The 24683-nt window shown below is 37.1% G+C and overlaps 1 protein-coding gene across 1 annotated transcript in view; it reads left to right on the forward strand.

Moving 5' to 3' along the window:
* USH2A (usherin) overlaps positions 1-24683 on the forward strand; it is a 356150-nt gene that overhangs the window by 37332 nt on the left and 294135 nt on the right. Inside the window, exons 6-12 of the mRNA XM_015857330.2 lie at positions 7743-7878; positions 8871-8934; positions 11930-12224; positions 13218-13402; positions 14990-15211; positions 16474-16567; positions 24297-24492. Of these exons, the coding sequence (XP_015712816.1) occupies positions 7743-7878; positions 8871-8934; positions 11930-12224; positions 13218-13402; positions 14990-15211; positions 16474-16567; positions 24297-24492 (1192 nt within the window). The remainder of the gene's footprint in view (positions 1-7742; positions 7879-8870; positions 8935-11929; positions 12225-13217; positions 13403-14989; positions 15212-16473; positions 16568-24296; positions 24493-24683) is intronic.

A 24683-nucleotide genomic window follows, 5' to 3' on the forward strand; every position in this document is an offset into this window, starting at 1 on the left:
TCGGTGTATGTAAGACATCTGCCCAAGCATTACTAGCTAACATGTTATGACTGCCAAATGTGCTTATAGCTCAAAGGTATATTAATGCTTATAGAACTTATTACTGAGTTATCCATTCAGCTGAGGTTTTGAACTTGGTTAAGACTGCATGTGGCGTGTACTGTAAGGAGAGAACCAGATTATACAAGCAGCTTGTACACTAGTGCTGGTGAGCCATGTGGAATGGAGTCCTGACACAGCTGCAGAACTCGAGCTGTGGAAACTATTGCATCTATTTATCTACCAAAGCAGCCTTGAGGTGGCTGATGAGGGCTTATCTGAAGGCTTGGGAGGGGTAGAGTTTTAGGACGACCTTTATTTTTTTTATAATACTAGTGAGAAAAATACTGGGGGCACTTTGATAGAAAGTGTTCTGCCATTTCTGATATACCAGACAAGGGGCATATAGTTCAATTTTTAATGATATGTAAAAGGCAGGTGTGGTGGTTTTCTTTTTCATTACCTCTTCTTGAGTCACAGCGTAAGATAGATTTGGAGTCATGCTAATGGTTTCGTACAGTGGTTTTTTTTCCCCACAAAGCGTCTGCTTGTTCACTTTGTATTCCTTAAGTCAGTGTCACCGACCTTTCCTCCTTACTGAAATTCACTTAAAATACTAAAATTGCATTACAGCCTTTGTAACTGCAGCTTCAGGAAGACTTGCAATTATGCAAGAAAATATTGAAGAACCTACCTATGTGTCTCATTTCACTGATATGCAAAATCCCCTTAATGCATCTTCTATTAACAGTTATACTTCTGATTCACATGTGCTCTCATACTAGAGATGTGAACCCACGTCACCCAATGGTAGAATATGCTGTATATCTTTATATAAGCAGGCAAAAAGAGCATATTTAGACAGGTTGAAGGTGAAAAAGATTTTTATGTTCAAGTTTCTGATTACACTATTATAGCAGCATCACTAATTCCTCTCCTTCCATCTATTGTCTTCTTTCATCTGTTGTCATCAGTGACCACTGTTGATTTGTTGACTCTATTAAAGTATTCAAGGAAGCCACAGGCCTGTCATTTTGGTCATAACCTTAATCTGTTTTCTCACCTTGGGAGAAAATGTGTTAATACACTGTCTGATTCTATAGTGAGCTCATTGAAGAAATTCTTGTTGCAACAGATCTGCAATATGTATAGAAGAAAAGAATGTTTTTTATGAGTCTTGGCTTTTTTAACAGGTAGCAAGCTGTGCTTAGGAAGCAACTTGTATAAGGACCACACACTGAATTAAGTGAGCAATTGTAACTGAATGCTGTGGAGTAATTTTTGAGCTATGTGAGTCACAGCTTCTTTTGATCTGTCAGAATTTGATTCCTCATTATTTCTGAATGATTAAGCAAATCATTTATGCTAACTTCTGCTTTCATTTATATCTCTGTAAATCCTGTATAGCTCTATTGACTTCGGAGCTGCTTAAGGTTTTATAGCAACTAAGGGGAGGGGTCATTTCTGTTTCTGCCTGTTTGCTGCTCTGGAAAATAAGTGGAACAGTTTTAAATGCCTTACCAGGTAAACTGTATAGCTACTCAATTGCTGTTCATAAAGCACTTCAAAATTCTCAGAATTTGGTGTAACTGTCTTTATAATAATAAATTTCTATTTCTGAGAAGCTCACTGAGGTGTAAATAGAGCTTATTTAAAGGATAAGCTAATGCAGATTTTTTGGTCTTTGCCAACAATTTATTTTGTTCAGTTTTTGCTTGTTTTCAAGTAGAGAAGCAAGGTCTTAATTTTAGCTTGTATTTAATTTTAGAGTTTTGTTTGCATTTGCAATTAACTAAATTTGCATTTGTAATTTATAAATTAAGCTTTTTTTTTTTCCCCCTTCAGTTTTGGTTTACAAATCTGTTACATCTACCAGGATACTGTTTGGTGTCTGGTGTATATTGTAGTTCCCAGAACGGCACCTTTTTCATCATGTTTGAAAATAGCAGTGTCTATCACATAGATCGGATTGTATTCCTTTTTCTCCTATTTATCTAATGACAAATGTTTGGTCCTTGTTTGTTCTGTGTTGATCATTCCTGCTATTGCCATCTGAGACTTTATTTGATATAAATAGCCTTAAGAACTGAAGTTACAACTGAAGTGTTTGGCATCACTTAGTTGGCTGGAAACCTAAGTAGGCAATGGTTGGTATCGTTTGACTTGAATGGCAGGAAAACATTTTGCATTTATTTCTTTTGTGTTGGAGTTCTTTCTATTGTGGAATTCCTCATCCATGGCCTGCCACTGTGGTAAGGAATCCATATGATTCTCTCATCTGTCTTGCCAGATGCTATGATCTAACTATTAGAACAGCAGATGAGAAGAAACTTCAAGATTAAATTGTAGTTTGTGGTTATTAGATGATATGATGAGTAATAAACTGTATATTTAATCAGTAAAAGATATGGAAGTTGTCTTGATGTTACTCCCTTTAATTTACCTGAAATACTGTAATAAATCTTTCTCATGCAATTAAATATTAGAATAGGAAAAATAACCTAATGGCTAATATTGTGTTTGTTTGTTTTTTAATAAGAAACAAATATCTTTTGAATCATACCTTTCCTAAATTCCAAAATATTTAGGGAAAAGACTAATTCATCTGTTGGTTGTATATCAGTTAGTGCAGTGAAGTCCTGGTATCTGTTTAGTGATTTGGGAATATGCTTTATTTGGGTAGTTTGCATTATTAAGTAATGGTGCATTAAGGATTCTTTTTCACATTTCTACTTATTTATTAGAAATAATTTTGTACAACACATGTAGATAGTATTTAGACTTTTTAATGGAAAAATCATGCAGATGCAAGAAGATCATAGAGTCTGCTGAAGGAGAATTCATTTATTTTACCTGAAATGATGCAATTTGATTCTACGTAGTTGAAATTAAAATGGTCTCAGTTGCTTTTTTATGTACGTGACAGGACATTTCAATGTCAGGATGATTTGTGTGAGTAAAAAGTTTATGATGCTTAATTAGTCCAGATATCACACATGGTTATTGTTATGTAATTGATGTGTATGTTATTACCTGACAGCCCTAACTGTATAGACCAGGGTCCTGGAATTCTCTCAGACTGTTTTGGACTGAAAAGTAGTAATTACATCTCAAAAAAGAAAAGGAAGGGGATCCATATAACTATTTCATTTACTTGAGACCACAAATTTATTCTGCCTTTGTGCTAATATGGAAGGTTAGATTTCTTTTACCAGGCATAGTGAGTGGTTTTACTGAAATACTAAGTTTTATTTGAAAGAAAGAAAATGAGAAGAAACAGCTACCATATTTTTCAGTCTATCTGTACAGCCTGTGCCTTTGGGAACTACCAGATTTTGCATTCAAGGAACAGAAACTTTAAATTGATATAAAGAAATCCATGGGAAGTTATGAAGCTTATAGAAAACGTTAGGCTGAAAAATTCTTAGAGTTGCCTGTGCTTTGAGGGTCAAAGAGTATCCAGGATCAGTGTCATTTGTCCTTACTGTTCTCCCATATGCTCCCCTTTTACTTTTTGTCATTGTAGGTCCCATGGTCTTTGTACAACTGTGCTGGATTTGATTGTAGTGCTTTTTTTGGCACACGGGTTGCTGTAATATAGAGGAAGTTTCTGTAATTAGTTAATACGTCAAAATACTCTTTATTTTTTTTTTTTCTTCCATGATTGCTCAGCCAGATCTAAAGTGACAATATTTCTAACTTTCATTATTTTGCTTTCTTGAGTAGATTTTCTGATGAGGAAATGATCATAATGACTTTGCTTTCTGTATCTAGTTTCATAAATAGTGTTTTGTCCTCCAGTGATTCTGCACTGTAGCGACTCATCAGGGTAATTTTCCCTAGGAAAACTGGTTGGATTTGGCATTATTGGGAGAAAAGCGGTTTGAATTGGCTCAAAGGGCAACTGACATGTACTAAATGAATTTGTCTTTGGCTTTGTTGGTCCAGCACCTCTCATCTTGAATGTTCTTCTGGATCATGACAATAATGCTATTAGAGGAAAGATTACATGTATATTTTAGCATCTCAGTGCACCATCATATGGATTTTCCATTGCTTGAAATTGGTATTAAGCTCTGCACTGGCAGAAGCTAATGTAGTTGCAGACTGAGTTTATCTTAGTAACTAATCCTTGCCACCTTCTCATGAGGTGATTTGCTAAGTATTTGACAGATGGGGAAGCACAAGAGGGAGAGATGGTTTCAGAGCTGGGATTAGAGATTTGGAGTTCCAGACTTCTGGTATTGTGCTCTACAGCAAACAAGAGGCTGTACTTTCCTACCTGTCTCTTCTCATTCTCTTAGAGCAAATTCCTATAGAACTTTATTTATGAAGACAATAAGGTAACCCCATTGCCTTAGTTAGATACTAGTAAAATTAGTCTTTTATTTCTCTGATATTGTATGCTATTCAGTGCTGATGGTCAGGAGACCTTATCCACATCAAACAGCAGATTTGGTGCCAACCTTTGTTCTTATTTAGCTTAGTCTAGACTGACACCAGACTTTGAGATATTCCTCTCCTCCCACAGTGGAGAGCCACTGGGATTTTTTTTTGTCTTTATCCCACACATGGCTTCCCTCCTACATTTTCCTCCCATGTCAGATATTCATACCCCCTTTAATAACCAGCAGGGGGATCATTACACTGAGCTACTGCCAAATGCATAATGACTGCTGCCTTTGCCTTACACAGTCACTGCACTACTGATATCCAATTCAGCATTGTAAAGTGCTTAGGGCTACCTTGGGGATGTGCTATATTAAACCCAACTATTCTAAATCCTATTTAATATAAAGAGATTGTTGATGGGGGAGGGGAGAGGGAGATTTAAAATTGTCGTTAATCACCTATTTTCAACAAGTAAAAATACCTGATCGTTTAGGGCCCAATTCTGTCACTCTTAAGCCATAAATAGTCCCACTAATTTTAATGGGGCTGTGTGAAGGCAAGCACTCTGCTTACTACAGGGGGATGCAGAATGGGGTCCTACAGAGGCTGTAGCTGAGGTGGTAATCTTGTGGAGAGCTGCTGGGAGTGAGTGAGCCCAATTCTGAATTCCACTTACAAATGTTTTACAGTGAAAACGGGAAATCAGAGACATGCTTTGTATCTGGCTAAAAATGAAGATACTCTCAAACTTGTAAAAGACAACATTTTTATTTGAATGATATGACAGAGCTGCCACAGGAGTGTTACCTGCTATAAAGAAAGCTTAAGAATTATTACCTTTATTAGACCAGTGACACTGAGCTTTAGCCATACATTTCTAACTTCTGTCCCTCTACAGAGACAATTTTCTTTTCTTAAATAAACTGTCATGCTAGTGTTAATATATTGTTGGCTCCCTCATACTCTGAGAATACTGCTGATATAAAACATGTATATGTTAGATTGGTAATAGTATCTTTAGTGTAGCTGACTAGAACAAATGTGTTTCCCTCATGGCTGTGCTAATGTGATAAAGGAAAATTGGCTGTTCATCAGCTTTTGGCTGGGTAAAGACAGTAGAGATGGAACCACATTCTTTTTTATGCATTAATACCACTGAGAACTTTTCACTAGTTATATTTCATGTGCGGGCATGTTGTGCAAAGATGTTGTAAAACATGAGATAATGCTGCAAATAACAAAGTAGAAAAGCCTGTATCTTTTATGATGATAACAGTCAAACACCAAATGACAGTAACAGGCTGTAAAAAATGTGATGCAGAAAAAAAAAATGCAATGCAACCCCCATATACGTATATATATGTAGGATCTGGCAAATAGGATATCAGATGTTTAGAGGGTTTTGAATTAAAATTAAGTTTAAAAAAAAAAAAGTTGCATTCAGGTCACTGATGTGTCAACATAAAGAATAATTTAAATGGAGGGAGATGTATTTTGAGTGGTTAAGCTCACATGCAGTAACTTTTAGAAGAAATCTCATTGCTTAGTAATTATGATAATAGCCTTCAAATTTCCATCAGTGGAAGGACAATAAATTTTCCTATCTAGATTTGGGAAATACGGACTGGATGTGGAAACAGCAATAAAGCTCAGCATGCATGTATATGTCTGAAAGCGAGGTTTAAGAAGGATAATCTGTACAATTTGATGTGAAACCTAAAGGAAAACAAAAGCATCTCATATTTTCTTTCTTAAAATACTTATACGCTCATGTTGCCTGAGGCACTCATGATGATCATCTGATTTATAGATAATTGTGTCTGTTTATGTTGGTCTGAAATTTGGAGTGTTCTATTGTTGGAATAACATTTTGAGTGCTTTTTTATGGCTTTAAAACTGATATTCAGGTTTCAACTTCCCTTTTCCTACAAATTATTTTGTTTCTCGAACCTTCTGTTTGTTCTCATACATCTGCTGGTCTTATGGAAACAGTTATTCCAGGTTTATTTTTATTTGTTTCAAGTGAGTATCAGGCAGGCTGAAGCACTCCAGGTTTCTTTGGTTGCTGTGGACGTGATTCCCTAGGCTTGCACACCTGCAAAATGGATCTGAAGTTCTATATGTTGGCAATAACAAAACAATGCTTCAGAATTCAAAGGCTACCAGTCTGTTGTGTGAAATAAGCCTCATGAAAGCTAAATATTATTAAAATCATGTAGTTACATTTTTGCAAAGAAAAAAATCAAACAACAAAATACCACTTTCTGAAATGAGACTAAATTTAAGTGAGTTATTCAATTAAGTTCAAAAGTTTTGAATAAGTTGAAGTTAACTTCAGTATTTCACATCATTAACAGATAACTGTGCCCATCGTGACTTATTTTCATCTTATCCCTGTATGTCTTTTTTTTTTTAATTGCAATTAAATTACTCTATAAAATGCCAGCCAGAAAGGCACTTCCATGTTATTAAACTTTTCCCAATTTTATATAACTTAAGTATGGATTTCTAATGGGGTTGGGGGGGAAGGGGAAAGAAACAAAACAAAAAAAACCTTTGTAAAATCTCAGCATCATTTGACTTTGTGGAGCTGGGAGTATGCCATAAACCATTCCTATGAACATTCGCTCAAATTTAAAATGAATTGGCAGGGCAGGGAGTGCTTGCAGAAAACAGTACCCTGGAGTGCAGACTGAGCACTCATTCCTAGCCAAGGGTTCCATGGATGGAACGGAATTACCCACTGGGTGTAAAGCAGCTGTAGCCAGTTTCTATACCATTCCCTTCAGCCCTTGTAAAAAGAAATATGCTGGGGCCAGGGAGACATTTTGGAGGGGTGTTCAAGGCCTAGCTGAGATGTGATGTGTTTGGTTATCCTGAGTGTGGTAGATGGTCCCTTGAGGCCTGGATGAGCTGATGTGTATAAGAAGAGCTCTGACAGCTATAAGCATGTGCTTATGGCCTGAAGTGGTGAAGAAGCTGTAACCAGTCTTGTACCTTGTGAAACAGACCCTTCTCTTTTTTTCTCTCTCCCCCCTCCATACCAGATCAGTGTACTGTAGATTCTTCTTTGGTTCAACCACTGTAGAATTTTTATAGTCTGTGCATCTGAATAATGATCTTATTAACTGGATTGCTAATGAATGAACAGAAAAGAGGTAACTTCTTTCAGTAGGCGCCAAAAATAAAGGCATAATGCCAAGTAGGTCAAAGTAATGTTTATGATTAATCAGTGATACCTGAAACATGCAGTGAAAGCAAAGGGCTTCCATAATGAAGCACACACTTTCCAATTTTCATTGATTCCATAGGTGCATCACAGCAGAATTAGTTTCTTCCTGAATGGCTGGGAAGATGACAACACACCTTTTGATTCAAGGATCCTTGTAGGAACAGTTGCAGATACTAATGCTGATGGGACACTTAAAATTGGACAAAGCTTCACAGGTAAATCTTTTCTAGTAGAATGATGTAGAATATTCAAAATAAGATCCTACTACATGTAGATAAAGGCTTTTCTGCTTTGCCCAACATACAGATCCCTGAAGTAATGCTTTCTATTAATTTACTATTGTTTTTTTCTGAGTAAATAGGTGAAACTATTTCAGAATAGGATTATTCTAGCCACTAGATTGCATGCTAGTTCAGAGACAGGAGCAGAGATGAAGATTTTTGACTCTTCATGTTCTTCAGTTCTATCAGTACTTGTATAAACTACTAGCAGAATGAGGTCTGTTCAACTTGATATTGGTACTATTCATCAGCATCTGGAATTTCACATGTGCTACAGTGTGACATGATCATTGTAGAACAGCTTTGGGGTGTTTTTCTGCTCTCCCCAAATTCTTGGCTCTGCAAATGTAAAAACACTGAATACTGCTTTTCAGAAATGTGTAGAATTTGAAGTTAACTCCTAAATATAGCTATGTCACTTGGCTTTATTGTGCTTTTTGGGTAACAGAGTTATTCTGTGTCCTGTTTATTAATGCTTCTGTTTGTGATTTTTATTCTGAATACAAAATAACCAATAAATGTGTAAAAGAAAGGAGTACTTTAAACTGTTTTGTATCTTTATTGTATAAATTGATAGGTACAGTTGTACCTACTGTATCTCTTCTCTAATTAGAGGTGGCACATGGACTGGCTCATTACTTCTGTCTAATGAGCCGATCCTTGTGCCACCTCTCTAATCAGAAAAGAGATAGGTACAAAATGTTCTTACAAAGTTATTATAAATCATTCTTCTTTTATTAAAAAAAAAAAAAATAATTAATAAGTTACTGCCCTCTATAGTTTTGTCCAGATCCAAGAAGGTTTCATTCAGGGGGTAATTGTGCAAGAGAGATCTCTGTGTGCTGGACTAAAGACACTCTCAAGCAGTGAAAAACTGCCTTGTGCTCAACAGGATTTGACTACTTATTTGTAGCATATTTTCTTAGGTTTAGAGCAATTTGTTGGAAGGATGCAAGACTTTCGATTTTACCCGGTGGCACTTACAAACAGGTAAAGAACATTATTCTTTTGTTTAAAAAAATATTGAGTGCGTGGATGAGGAAGAATAGATAATTTACTTATTTCTCAAAGTATTGTGCTTTGTAGATGCTTTTAAGTGATTGGTTATGATGCAGTTTACCGGACATCAATTCAAACATGACTTCTGATCTTCAAAGTCTTGAGTTAAAATAAATTAAACCATATAATGTATTTTGCTTTTTAATTGTTGCTTAAGTATATATAGTGAAACTCAAAAGTAAATAAGTGCATACTTTGTTTGCTAGAGTTGTTCCTGTTATAACCTGACTTAGCAGGTATTCTAGGAGAGACTAGATCCAGTTTCTAGGTTCCAGTGCTTATAAGCTCTCTAGGTGTTATCAGCTTGTCAAATTTCTGATATAGTAAGTATGTGGTAAGCTTAGGCCTGTTAAATGAGAATTGCCATGCCTCCCCAGAGCTTTCTGTAGGCTGCAGGTAATTTGTTCCATAAATTTCTGCAGAAGGGGTGCTGCTCCAATGGCCTCCTTCCTTCCAGAGAGTAAAGTCTGCTATTGTTCCCAGAATTGTGAACAGTTGTCTCTAAATGTTTAGCCCCTATAGCAAGGTTTACTGGTAAGCTAACCTCCCTGTCATGCATTTCAGAGTGCATCCGCAGTTGTCTGTCAGGCATAGTCTTTACTCCCACCTTCTCAGAAGCACTCATGGGGAAATGCCTTGGTCTCAGGGGAAAGGAGGAGAGAACAGGGGGCCAATCTGTTTAGACCAGTCCAAAGCCAGCGAACCAGTGATCCAGAGGAAGAGGAAAGACAATCTAGCTGGTCAACATGCTGATTTTTGTCACTGCTAGCTTGGCTTCTGTGCTTACAGATTTCTCTCCTCTAGTTTCAGCTTCCCCATGGCATCACACATCCGTGTACTGTATTCTTGACACTCACCCTCAAGCCTCTACTCCCAAGAGGTTATTGTCTTAATTCTTCATTTCTTTCTATACTAGATAGTCCTCATAAGCCACCAGTGACTTTTCTTCCTCAGCCTGTGTAGCCCTGAGCCAATTGCTTTGACATCCTCCATCCCCTAGGCCAAATTACAGTTGCCACTGCAATTTCTGTTGCCCTCCAGCCTCCCTTCCTAGCGTGTTACAAAGAGATGTTACCTTTGCTATCCAGTTCTTGCTGGATTAATGTAGTCAATTCAAACTGGCCAGGAAAAGTCAGCTCTTATTTGTCTGTGTGGTGCTACTGGGTAGGCTAAGCACAGCAACACTTTGTGACTGCAGACCTTAGGCTACTTAATGATAATCTTTCGATAAGATGGAGAGCAATTTCCTAGGAACACTGATGTCTGCAGGACATTACAACGAACTGACCTCCTGTGAATTTAAAGTATTAATGTGAATCTGAATTCCAAACTGTACAAATATCATGGTGGTTTCGTATTCTTTTGGAAAACTGCTTGAACTACAATACTCTGAACTACAACTGAAGTCACTGAAAAGAATATAGTTTAAAAATAAAAAGATCAGGTATTTTACAAAGTGTTGCAAATTAACGATTCATAACTTAGTCAACACGGTTTTATTCCCACAAATAATTCAGGTCAGAATGTTTGCATGAGATAAACTGAATAAAAGTCTGTCTTGCATATGAATTAATTTAGGTCTGTGGCTATTGAAATGGTCCTGCTATTCTGTTCTGTATGAATTGTGGTGGCTGTTACTGATGGAATTAGGGAGATGGGATAAGTAAATTTTTTTTTTTTTTTTTAATTTAAAAAATCTATACCGTCTGTGCTGCCCAAATCCTTCTACACAAGAGATGAACAAATGTTTATGTAATCTGCCCATGTCATTCATCTATTACTTTGCTTACCATTTCCAACTATCTATTCATATTGGTAATGTCACTGAGAACTACAATGTTTCAATTGCTTTGAAAAGGCTGTAGGAATCTAATAGGGTGATTTAAGAGTTGGGCAGCGAGATCGGTGGATATATGTTACAGTTGGCTAAAAGAGAAAATATTTTTAACTACGTTTTCTAGAGCGCTGCATGATACTTCTCATGCTGTCTTTTTGGAGGGTTTGAGGTGTTCAACTCATCTGTGGTTATCACAGAATCACAGAATGACCCAGGTTGGAAGGGACCTCAAGGATCATGTAGTTCCAACCCCCCTGCCTGGCAGGGCCACCAAACATAAGGGCCCTGTCCAACCTGGTCTTGAACACTCCAAGGACGGGGCATCCACAACCTCCTGGGCAGCCTGTCCAGGGCCTAACACCTCTCCTAGTGAAGAACTTCCCCTAACATCCAACCTAAATCTTCCCTCTTTTAACTTAAAACCATTTCCCCGTGTCCTGTTATCATAGTATCATCGTAGTATCATAGTCTCGTGCGAGTTGGAAGGGACCTTAGAGATCATCGAGTCCAACCCCTGGGATTCGAGCCTCTGTGTAGCAGAGCAGCACTTCTACCACTTGCGCCACAGGGGGGATTCGAACTCCGGGCCCCAGTGTTGCAAGGCGGCATTCCTACCACTGTGCCACCGGGGCACACATAATGCCTCTTTATGTCTCATAAAGAGCCAGTGCTCTGGTATGCTTAAGAACAGTCCAAATCAGTGACCAGAGTCAGACATGGTACCATAATTAAGTATCGGTAGGGTTTTTCACTTTGCACTTAATCCTGAATTGATCTTACCTGAGAAGTTTTTTTTCTCTTGGTTCCATTTCTTTGTGGAGCTCCACATTATGAAGGTTGACCAATGAAAGCAACTCAAGCACATTTTCATAGATGCCTTCTGAGGATGCCTGCTGCTTGCTATTGATTAAGTAGGGACCCTAGGTGGCCTGATTCCTAGCTGACTGCCCCATTTATATGAGATGAAAACAGGCCCTAGGGCTTTTAGAGTAATTTAAGTTGAATTTTATTTAATCTATGAGCCTAGAGGCACAAAGTGACACTTGTCATTTTTTATCATGTACGTAATTACTTTTTGTGCCATGACAGAGACATTTTGGAAGTATTCTCTGGAACATTTCCTCATCTGCATACCCAGTCAGAGTGCCGCTGTCCTGGAAGTCATCCCCGGGTACACCCTTTGATACAGAGGTACTGCATTCCTAATGGTGCAGATGATACCACTAATGACAGAGTGCTGAGACTGGATGCAGAAGCCCATCCTCTGTATTACATCAATGATGATGACATTGGGACCACCTGGATTTCATCTGTGTTTGCTAATGCTACAGCTCTGGATCATGGTGTTTCTATCACAATAGATTTACGAAATGGACAGTATCAGGTAATGAGAAGATTATATTTGCTATCTGTTAATCCAAACTAGGAAGAGATTTCATATTCACTTTAAAATTTTGGTGAAACTCAAACTTTATGCTTTAGGATAGTTTTCTTAAGATGCCAGAAAGAGAAATTCTATTATCGGTGGGAAGCAATGCCCTATATAATGCTTGCTATGGAGTTTTTCTTTTGATATACATTAACTGTTATTTTAAGCAGTAATCTGGACTAGGTATACCAGTATTAATATCCTGTTTGAAGTCATCAATATTTAGAAATTATCTTTTAAATTGTTCTTTATTTTGTAAATTTCAGTTTGATTTTTGTAAATTTCTACTTCAATTTTCTCTTGATATGTGAGATGTAAGTTTTGTGCTTTTAGATACAAAGCTGACTGAAGTCAAAGTTTTAAAAGTCTGTAGCACACTGGCATTTCATAAGAGATCTGTTATATAGCCTAAGTTTTTTTTCTTTGTTATTAATGTGGAAAAGGTAAAGAATACCATGACAGGTTTTGGCCACGTAAATAAGAATGTCTGTTATTTAAAAGTCAGTTCAAATGTATGTGAAGCTTTAAAACTGATTTGGTGCACGTATACATTTCAACATTACATGAGGGAAATACTCATCGGTACAATACAGGTATCAGGCTGAATACCAAAGTGATGACAGATTCCTTAAATGCCCTTCATTTTTGTTAAAATTAATATCAGAATAGCAAATTATGGATAGCTTCATATTTCAGATTCAAATGGTCTTCAAGAAAACAGAGTTTTGATGCAACAGTTCAGCTGCTCTGTAATGTCTGAGAGAACAAAAAGCTTGTTTAACGAAAACTGTTTTCCAAATTCAAGACAATGGATGGACTGAATTACTGGTTTTGTATTCTCTAGATGTTAGACTGTATTGTCACACTGAAATAAAAAAGTAGTGTTGAAATTCTAATTATTTTATAACACAGTCATTAATATCAATTCATTCATTTGCTCTCTTGAAGATATTCTATATTATACTGCAGTTCTTCAGCCCGCACCCTGAAGCAATAAGAATAGAAAGGAAAAAAAGAAATGATCTTAACTGGGAAGACTGGCAGTATTTTGCTAAAAACTGCAGTATTTTTGGAATGGATAACAATGGATCTCTAGAAAAACCAGACTCTGTCAACTGTCTCCAGCTTCCTAGGTATGAGTGGATATTATCTTCATATTACAGATGCTCTGAACAGGTAGCATCCTGACACAATTCATTTCCATGTCCTACTGAGATATAATCTTTTAATTTGGTATACTCATTTATTATAGGCTTCTAGGTATATAAAAGATCCAAAATCTGACCTTTCTATTGAAGATCACCCAAAGGTCATCTGTCATTTTTATCAGATTTCAGACACTGAGGAATGTGACACAATTGACTGTTTTATTTTGAGCTAGACTTCTGAAATTGTGTGTGTTTGTGTTGTGTGGGACTGTTATTGTCAGTAGAATTAGGGAACAGTGAGATAAAGAGTGGAGAAAGTCGCTGTTATAATGGATAGGTTATATCTATGCAAGGAGTATGAACATATTCCTTCTGATCCATTTTTTCTGTGACTCTGTGATCTCTGAGGCTGCAGCTTGCTCTGGAGCTTAGAAAAGAGGACAGAAACTTAAGAACACAATGCAGTCATTTGAACTTACAGAACTATACAGAACGTGAGAAATAGGTTCAAAATTGTAACTTTAAGCTTTTTAATTTTTCAAAACCAGAACAAGACTAAAATCTCAGGGGTGAGCCAAGAAAGGTCATTATTTCAGAAACACATTGCAACCCTTTTTACTAGACTGTTAGCATGTGTAACCCTAAACATTAACTTGTTATACATAAATATAGTAAGTAGCTTATAATAGGTATATAGCTTTATATATGTACATATATATGCACACATGAATTTTTGCCACTATAGGTAATCAAATTCACTATCTCTTGTCTAATTAAATATGCCAGACAGTATTAGGCTGGAAAACAGTCAGAAAATACAGTACCCTGTGCTGTAGGCATTATTTCCTCCCCCCTTTTTTTTTTTTTCTGTTTTACTTCTGTTGCCTTCATTCACATGTTTGAATCTTTCTTCTCCAGGAGTTCAGAATTCTGTAGAGAATGCAGAGAATCTTTGTTTAGAAGTTAAGGAATGCACTCTGTAAGTTATGAGGATTCTGTGTACTGAAAGAAGGGCTCATGTTGGAATAATGCTCTGTGTCCAGCCCACCCCATGCTTTTAAGTGCCAAGACATGTGACCAAGTTGTCTGTGGAGGGTTTAGACAGGAGCATGTTTATTTTTCAGTGGACACAACTTCTTGTGTCATGGAGGGCAAGTGACCTTGTTATTGAGATCCTTACTGTAGCTCAGAACTTCATAGATTGGTGATCCATGAGGATTCCTTGAGGAAATGAAAGTTAAGATTTTTTTTTTTTTTTCCTACTACATCTTGTACCATCTCTGTAAGTCAGAAGTCAGTCACTAGGTGATTCATTTTAATGGGAAACTTAGGGTCCAGAGAAGAGTGTGGCAGTCTGGGGAAAGCTGACATTTAAAGTAAGTTTTCTTTCTCTTCATTGTAGTTTGTTAACTAGGAATTCTGTGGCATAAGACTTTCACTCAGAATCCATAAGAAACTATGTACGATAACATGGAGACCTTCTCTGAGGGAAAAAGAGATACTGAGGGATGGAATCAGTAATATATGTGACGTTTTGGTTTTCACTTGTCTTTCTTTCCTTTATTTAAACAGCTTTACTCCATATTCTCATGGTAATCTAACTTTTAGCGTTCTTACTCCGGAACCAAATCACCGACCTGGTTACAATGATTTTTACAATACTCCATCACTCCAAGAGTTTGTGAAAGCTACACAAGTGAGGATTCATATGCGTGGCCAGTATCATACTAATGAGCCTTGGGTAAATTTTAGGCACAGATACTATGGAGTTAATGAAGTTACAGTCAGTGGAAGGTAGGTGTTACTGAAACTCTTCCTATCACTGCCTCCAACTGCTAAAGCTGTGCGAAGTATGTAATTATTTGCTTAAAATTTCTTGAGGTCGTTCTGCTTTTACATTTATGAATAAAGAAGGAGATTTAGTCTGAAGGAGTATATCAAGTTTGAGATGATTGGTATGCTGTTTTTTTTTTTTTTTTAAAGCATTTGCTCACGTGTTATTTTAAAATTAATAACACTTATTACAAAAATCTATCAAAAGCAATCCTTTCCTTGGAGTTCCCTGTTCCTCTAGGCAAAGGCTTGTGATTGAAACTATGGCTTGTGCTTTATCCAAGTTTCGTTATAGATGCTCAGACGTGACAATTTCAACAGTTGTAATACATAGCTCATTCTTTGTTTTGGCTTCAATTGTCCATTAAAACTGGGCAGTGGTGAGTGTGTTTCATTCTGTGACTGACAACTTTATTATGTATGATAAGTGTTCTGTCTTGCAAAAGGACTAATTATGCCCTGTAAATAACATGCAAATTTGGCAATGAAATGCTTCCATGAAACACATGATGCGATTTTTATTAATAAATATTATTTCTGAAATTCTTTATAAAGAAAGCATGCAATCAAAGTTCACATTTACTGTAAACTTTTCTATGCTGCTAATATTTTGATTATTGATTCATGTGTTTTGATAGTTCTTTTACTAAAACAGCTACAGTCCTCTTGATTATGTCACAGTAAAATTATTTCAGGAGTGATTTCTCTAAGGCAATGCCACGGCTCCAGAAAATACACCATTCAGATAGTGATTGCCACTTTCTATGAAATAGTACTTTATAAAGGTCTTATTTTAATAAAAAATTGTGTATTTTAACTGAGGTCAAGTAATCTATATTATTGTGCTTGATATAGTTAAGTTTCCTTAAAGTATAGCCATATTGTAAGGGTTAACATTGATGAAAAATTAACATTTTATAAATGCATGTTATATATTGAAATACAGTTTTCATTACCTAATATGAAAGGTAAAAGTAGCTGTGATGCAAGATGGCTTTAATTTTCTTGGAAAGCAGTTTTTTATGCTCATGAATGTGTTCAATGAAGTCTTTTTTTTGTAAGTTACTGCACTTAAGAACACTCTCTTGAGTTTATTATTTTTTTTCATAATAAAGATCCAGATCATGTTTTTAATAAAACAAAAAAATATATTTATGATCATATTTTATATTATTGAAGATTGCAGTGTTCAGTTTTTACTTTGTTACCTCTTGTTCATTTAGGTGTAATTGCCATGGCCATGCTGATAATTGTGATACAACGACGGAACCGTATAGGTGTCTGTGCATCAAGGAAAGCTATACAGAAGGAAATAATGTAAGTCTTTTTTTTTTTGTCTACTTCACCTATGAAGTTTGTCAAATCTGGTACTTTAGACCTGGGAATGTGTACACAAATATGTTAGTATTTCCCTAATTTTCATAGGAAAAGCTGCTATAGCAGGATTTGTATTAAATTAAAAATTACATGCAAAAGAACCCAACAACAACAAAGCAACAAAAAACAACATGCAGACACCCACTTCCTTCAACAAGAACCACAGAACATTAGAAAAGCTGCATTCAAGATAATCAAGCGTAAGATACAAATCTGAATTTGAGATATAATCAGGTAAAGATTATGGCTCTATTTACTATACCAACCAGCAAATGATCTGTAGAACAAAATCATATTGAAGACTTAAGTATGATCCTAGTTCATACTAGTTCAGTTGTTACGACTGCAGAAGCCTGAAGCATGGAGTTCATGTTCCAACTTGTTTCATTTGGAAGTGAGCAGTTAAGTGGTGTAGGGCAGCTCCATTATGCAACCCAAGTGGTGTGTGTTTATACTAAAAAAATGCCTAGTCCAAGATAAAATGCTAACAAAGGCCTACCTCTTAAGAGTTATGTAGATACATATGAACATATGTAAATAGCAGTCTGAGTTCAGCCAAAAGTGCAATATTATAATAGTTATTTTTGAGAATGTGTTTAAGTTAGGAAGAGTTAAAGTGTTTTGGCTTGATGTTTTAGTCCTGGTTTCAGCTGAGGCAGTGCTAATTGCACACAGCAGTTTTGGTTGTTGCTAAGTGTTGGAAATTGTTTTATTGGAGTCTTATTCGGTATTTTGACCCAAATAATGGATCTTGGCAGACTTGATTTAGAACACTGAAAATGGAGTTTTGAACTTAGGTATTTGTTTAAGGACAGTCTGGAAATGTTGATTGTCTTGAGGTTTGTCAAGCATGACCTGCTTTTGATGAACCTGTGCTGGCTGGGCCTGATCCCCTGGATGTCATGCGTGTGCTGTGTGGTCTCACCCAAGGTGAATTGCTCCATAACCTTCCCCAGTACTGAGGTCAGGCTGACAGTGCTGTAGTTTCCCCAGATCCTCCTTACCGCCCTTCTTGTAGATGGGAGTCACATGGGCAAACCTCCAATCCTCTGGGACCTCTCCAGTTAACCAAGAGTGCTTAAAGATGGCAGAAAGTGGCTCAGAAAGTGTCCCACAGCCACTGCTACAGCACCGTATGGGCAGTGTGGGATGTGCTCACTCACTGAACCTCCCCGTTCTAAAAGGGCAGTGACAGTGGTTACTTGCCTGGTGTGCTCTGTGGGCAAAAGCTAGCTTCTTTCCTCCCAAGGTTATTTAAAGCTTATTACCAGGTGCCAAGGTCAAGGGAGGGTGATGACATGTTTGTAGGGTGTTTAAACTGTGCTGCAAATGTGCCAGCTCCACCCCTGCTTGCTCAGCAGCATGCCCACTAGCTGCCTGCCCCCCAGCATAAGCACAGCTTCAAAAAAGCCTTAAAAAGAGCTTTTCTGTTGGCCTTTTTTACTCCAGATCCCTTGCCCAGTGCAGTCTTACCTGCTCTGAAGCTAGTCTCTGCAGCAAGTGACCTGACCAAAAGGATTTTCATTAAAGAAGGAGGGAAGTAATTAAACAAAATTCTTAATCATATTCATTCAGAATAGAATAATTCTAGCATTTAAATTGTAGTTACAATGCAAATACATAATATCAAAAAAGTTGCACTCACTGGAACAACAAACCTTTCATGCTGACAGATTGTACCTGGTAACATAGATACATTATTAAAATGTATTTGGTTTGTTTTCAAAAGGTACTGTAAGTCTTGCAAGACTACTTGGTGAACTTCCAGACCTCATTAAATATTTACAATTAATCCTTACAAAGAAACATTTCACATCGTGTGTTCTAATTAAAAGGACATTGTCAGTTTGAATTTTTTTGACACATGTAGAAACTTAACATTTCTGTTTCATTTGCTTTTAGACATTAGATAATATTTTATAGATTTCTTCTTACAAAACTAGAAATCCCCTAGTAAAATTTAAAAAGATCTTTCACATGATCCTAAGCACAATATCAAATACACTCAGATTCACACTTCTTAATCTCTCCCAGCAAGCACAGACTGCTTGCCTCTGTTATTTTTTCACTTGACCCATTGCTGCTGCTATTGCTGTTCGACACCTTACTTTTGAGAAAGTCTGTTTCCAATAGGCATAAGCATAGCAAGGAATAGAATGTGACAGAAATAGAACTCGTAACAGAAGTCCAGTATTCAGCGAGATTCACTTCTTTGAAGTAACTTGCTTTTATTTAGCCTCAATATATTTATTTTTGAGATGAAATAATTATGAATAATGAATTTGATGGAAATGCTAAAATGTTTTCAGCTAACTCAATTAGAGATATCAGTAGCCAGTGCATCATCCAGTGCAGAGCTTTACTACTGTTGGATGACTTTAAAGTTGGTATCGTCCTTATTTTACTATGGGAATATCTCATATATTTATTTGTTTTTTATTAACGTGGAAAACTGTGGCAAGCCCACAAACATCCAACTCACTATTTTTTTAAAAGGTTTACAGTGTAACTAAATTAAAATTAAACAATTGATTCACAGTTTAGTTTCAAAGCCACTAGGTCTAATGGCATCTGATTTTTATCACAGCAGAGAAATGTCTGTCAACAAAATGCTGTGTGATTCCTACAGACCATATGAGATGCATTAATGCTAGCAATTCTGAAAATGCTCAATGACAATCGATGATTGACAGGCAGAAAATGATGTGGGGGTGCTGGTCAGCATCACACTGAATGTGAGTCAGCAGTGTGCCCAGATGGCCAAGAAGGCCAGTGGCTTGCTGATCAATATCAGAAATAGTATGACTAGCAGGATGACTAGCAGTGCTTTGCACTGGTGAGACCACTACTTAATTTCAGTGTTCAGTTTTGGGCCCCTTACTGCAATAAGAATATTGTATTGCTGGAGTGTGTGCAGAGAAGGGAGAATGAAGCCGGTGAAGGTTCTAGTGGCTGAGTTTCTATCCCTAGAGATATTCAAAGAGACATGTGAACATGGCACTAACGGACATAGTTTATTGATGGGACTTGGTAGTATTAGACTGTTCATTGGACTTTTTTTCATCCTGAGTGATTATATCTGATTCTATAATGACTACAGTGTATTTCAGTTAAGTTGAAGTTTAGAAATTCATGAATACTGTATAAATCTAAGTAAAATATTTTCAAAGCATACATACATTGGTGAATAAAATTGAATATATTTTGCCAGATGGGAAGCTCCTAGACTATTACAAGTAACTCAACTTATTCTACTGATTTGCTTCAGTATTTGATGGAGATGACAGAGCAAATTACTACATTCTTCTACGTTAGTACTTCCAAGCTACAGACATATCTTTTTTTTTTTTTTTTTTTTTTTAATGAAATATATATATAAAAAAAGCAGAGCTAAAACAACTCTTTTAATTCTTCAACCAGATAAGGACTTCAGTTATGGCCATTCTCCTGCTGTAGCAGTTACACCAAATAGCAGTTGAGCCCCAGGTAATTACTTCCTTTCCTTTCTTGCAGGTGTTCTTTGCATATGCCTACAGCCACCCCTCATTGCAAGTGTTTTTTTAGGTCTCAAGAGCAAATCCTCTATTTTGCATTCAATCTAGAGAGATAAACTTTTCTTTGAGTATGTTTTCTAAATTCATGCAGCATGCTTTTGTTTTAAGTTAGATGTCAAAATCTTCCAAGAAAATTAAATATTACATAATGTACTTTATTAATAAAAACAAAGTATTTATATTAGCTGGCATTCCTCTTGAGAAGTCAGCTGCTCTGTTGCACAAACTGGTGTCACCAGTCTGGGGAGAATCTTCTTAAGGGCAAAGAGAAGAAATGTTCAGCTTCTACATTTGGTGTGCCCCGGTGGTGCAAGTGGTAGGAATGCTGTGTCGCAACACCGTAGGCCCTGGTTTCGAATCCCCCCTGTGGCGCAAGTGGTAGAAGTGCCGCTCTGCTACACAGGAGGCTCGAATCCCGGGCGGTTGGACTTGATGATCTCTAAGGTCCCTTCCAACCCGCACGAGACTGTTATACTATGATGATTTAGTTTGTTCTGTAAATACCTTGTAACTATTTTGGGAATTAGCTTGGCCTCATAGGAATGGAAACTGAAGCATGGAGTGTCTTGATCTTGGCAACATTTACATACAATTTATAGACATGAATATATGCTTAAAAACTTTGTGCTGTCATATGAAAAGTTTGAAACAGCCCATGAAAAGAGCAAGACAATAAAAAAAATGTCAGCCTGCCTTTACAACCTGAGACCCTCCTTTAAACTGATGATGCAGAACTTCATGCAGAAAGGCAATGGCAAACTATATAGAAGTAGTTATGGAAATCACAATAATAGAAAATAGAATTTAAAAGAAATAAAACAACTCTGAATGTTTGAGAGAATATGAATGGAACTGAGGGTGTGATTGGACACAGGACAAGCATCAGGTCTTCAGAGTTTTTAATATAAATAATAAATGATATTAAACATTTACTGTTTGAAAACCAGATGCGACATCTTGGTTTAACAAATATGGGATAACTAAGCCCTTTTGTGTACAATATGTATGTTGTTGCATAAGAAGCAAACTAAATCTTAGTTAAAAGTCAGCATGTTTAATCATATCAGGTGTTGGAATTAATGATTCGTAGTACCTGAGCAGCTATAAAGTATAATAACAGGTCACTTGTGACCACTTGCAGAAGCAAGCAGGTAAAAAATTTCCTTTTTGGGTGAGCTATATGCCATAATTTGTTTATAGAGATAGGCTGGATAAGCAACTAATGATATTAAAAAGAAAAGTAATAAAGCAGGCTGATGTTTGACTGGTGTTTTAGGAACAGAAAGCAGAAAGACTTAGTCTGATAGTTTTACATGCCTGAAAACTTTGAATAACTTTTGACGTGTCAGTGCAAGTTATGGGTTTGTCCATGAATCCATCCTTGGAAAACTGTTGTAATTTCACAGTTCAAAGACCCGGGCTTCTAAAACAAATCGTGTATGAGCGTCACTGAGATAGTGCAAGAACTTGTTCCTGTCTCAGATACCTTGTGATTTGTTGCACCAGTGCCGATATGCTGAAGGGACTGTGAAGTAGTTGTTACTCCATATATGTTTTCATCTGAGGTTTTTAAGTTTTACTTAATATGTGATATGAAGTCATAGGCAGATAGTAACTAGTATCATGACTGTCATTACTGTCACTGTTGCATTTCAGAAGTTAAGAAGGGCTGTTTCAGTCTGAACATATTTTCCAGGGGCTTATCTACTGTGCAGGATATGTATTTCATTTACTGTGAAAGAAAACTGAGAGACAACTGGGGTGGTGCTTCAGTGTTGCTGAGAGTAGCTGTTGTAAATCACACTGCTGTGTAGATTTATTGAATTTATAGGGGTTTTTACCATATTCTTTATGAATGCTGAAGTGATTAGCCATCATCTTATTCCTGTTACTATTTAAAAACTCCCATGCAACAGCTTTCTAAAAGACAAATTAACCCTAGAATACCTAGTAAGTATGGCTACATCACTCCGAAAATGAAATTTTCAATTGAATATCCTGAACAAGTCAGAGCTTTGGTAAACCAGAATGCATGCAAAACTCTTCAGAGGTCAAACACAACTTCTTCTTCTCTGTCTAATTTTTTAATTTATTATTTACTGAGGTGAAGGCTTTAAAATTGTTAATGACTTTACGATCTTGCCTCCCGAAGAAGCATGCAGCTATTGTAGAATCTAAGACTACACGTTCTTCATGCTCTGCTTTGTGTAAGTGACCAATTACCAGTTATTAGCCAGGTCAAGGCTAATAACTACACACAGACACTAATTTCATGAACAGTGAAAAATGGCTCCTTTATTGCTTCGTTCTGTTTGTTTATATACAGACTCTACTTCATCTACACCCCTTTAAGATATGCATAATATTATCCCATCACAGAGTAGGGGACGTCCTGTCACATCACAGCCCGAGTGTTCGTGCACCCCCTACTACAACACTGAGGTCCTATAGAGTTGGAGTCTAGAAGAAAGTTGCGTGGAATTGATGCTTGATTTCAAAAAAGCTTTGCATTTTAATTCTGGAGGATTTAACTGTGAATTAACTTGCTGAGCAGCTTGAGTGTTAGAATTACTGTCTGTGTGCATTTTGATTTTGTAGACTTCAGTTCAAAGTTCTGCTAGCATCCTGTCTTGACAAGTAGTCAAATGCTGTAGTGAGAATGATATGGATAAGCCAAGAGGAAATTTAGACAACTGTCTTCAGAACAAGATTTAGATACAGTGAAATAGATATTGCCTAAAATACTTATTTATTCTTATTTGGTTAAAGTAAAATAAAGTGTAGGAAGGAAAGCCATATGTGATTAACTATGCTATTATACTCAAAACTTATAAGGCAGCTTAATCATATATGGTTAGGTTATACTCGCAATGAATTTTTCAATAACACAGTCTTCCAAAATGTGTGAAGAGGTGGCATTCTAGACTTAGATTTATAGAATCATTATGGTTGGAAAAGATCTCTAACACCATCTAGCCCAACTGTCCACCTACTACCAATATTACCCGCTACACCATATCCTTAAGTACTACATCTTTCATTAAACACCTCCAGGGATAGTGACTCCACTGCCTTTCTGGGCAGCCTATTGCTATGACTCACCACCCCTTATGAGAATTTTTTCCTAATATCCAGCTTGAACCTCCCCTGGTACAACCCAAGGTTCCCACTCAGGAACCTGTGAGAAGAGGCTGCCCCTCCTCAGGGGATGTAGAGAGCAGTGAGGTCTACCCTGAGCCTCCTCTTCTCCAGACTAAGCAATGGCAGTTCCTTCATCCACTTCCCATAAGACCTGTGCTCCAGATCCTTCACAGCCTGTGCTAAGTGTATGATTGATTAATACTTTTTTGCTTCTGCCTTCCTTTCTTGATTTTAATTTATTGTTAAAGTAATTTAAGAAGAATAAGGAGATGAATTTTATTTCCCTACATGGTTTCTCTCTTCTTGTCTTTCATATTTTTAATGTGTAAATGGTGGTAAAGCAAATAGAGCAAAGTATAAATACATAGAACAGTTCTCCTAATTATAAAGTAATCGTCATGGGATTATCCCTAGATATAAGTCTGTGACAGAGGGGCACAGGCCCCGGGCAAAAGAAAAAAGGGAGAGACAAAGAAACAAAGGAAAAGGAAAAGGAGTTAGCTGTGTGACCCAGCCAGCCCCAGGCCACACGCTTGGGGAGAGGGGGAAGGGCAGAGAGCGAGCAGATGATAGTTTTAACAAAGAGAAAACACAATGGCAACGATCTGAGGAGGAATGGGAATTTACTAAATGTAACCAAATCAAGCAAGATATGAGAGATGAGGGTACCCAAAGCATGAGTCAAACCACAACAGTATGAGGGAAGCACGTGCTGTTCCCCGCGAGCGAGTTGAGATGGCCAGAGGCAGAGAGCAGGTCTGGTCCGGCCCGGAGTCCCACCCCACTTCCTCCTCGTGCTAAGTTCTGTGGGGAAGCCTCCCCTCCCCTCAGAGAGCCCAAAATGGCAATAGCATGGAACCAGGACACGTGCTCTTTAACTGCCACTGTTCTACATGATGTTCTGATGTGGAATACCAATAACAGAAATCACAAAACCACAACAGTAATAATCTTTTTATTTTATTGTACTGCAGTGTGATCGTTGTTTGCCGTTGTACAATGACAAGCCTTTTCGTCCAGGTGACCAAGTTCATGCCTATAATTGCAAACCTTGCCAGTGTTACAGCCATGCTGTAAGCTGCCACTATGAGTTAGCAATGGATCCTTTTCCTCAGGAATACTACAGAGGCAGTGGTGGAGTATGTGATAACTGTCAACATAACACAACAGGTAAGTCACAAGATTGAGAATTGGCTTTTTGTTCTGTGCTCACTTATCGGTGAGGTCTTGTATCAGCGGTGAAACTGAGGGGGTGCATTTAAAATAAATCCTATGCATCCCTGTGTAAGGAAATCACTAGTTATAGTTGTGTCAGTACTTAAGCTACAGAAGAGTTTGCAACTCTTGCAGTAATATCAGCT

The sequence above is a fragment of the Coturnix japonica genome, chromosome 3 (assembly GCF_001577835.2).
Source record: "Coturnix japonica isolate 7356 chromosome 3, Coturnix japonica 2.1, whole genome shotgun sequence".
Lineage (NCBI taxonomy): Eukaryota > Metazoa > Chordata > Aves > Galliformes > Phasianidae > Coturnix > Coturnix japonica.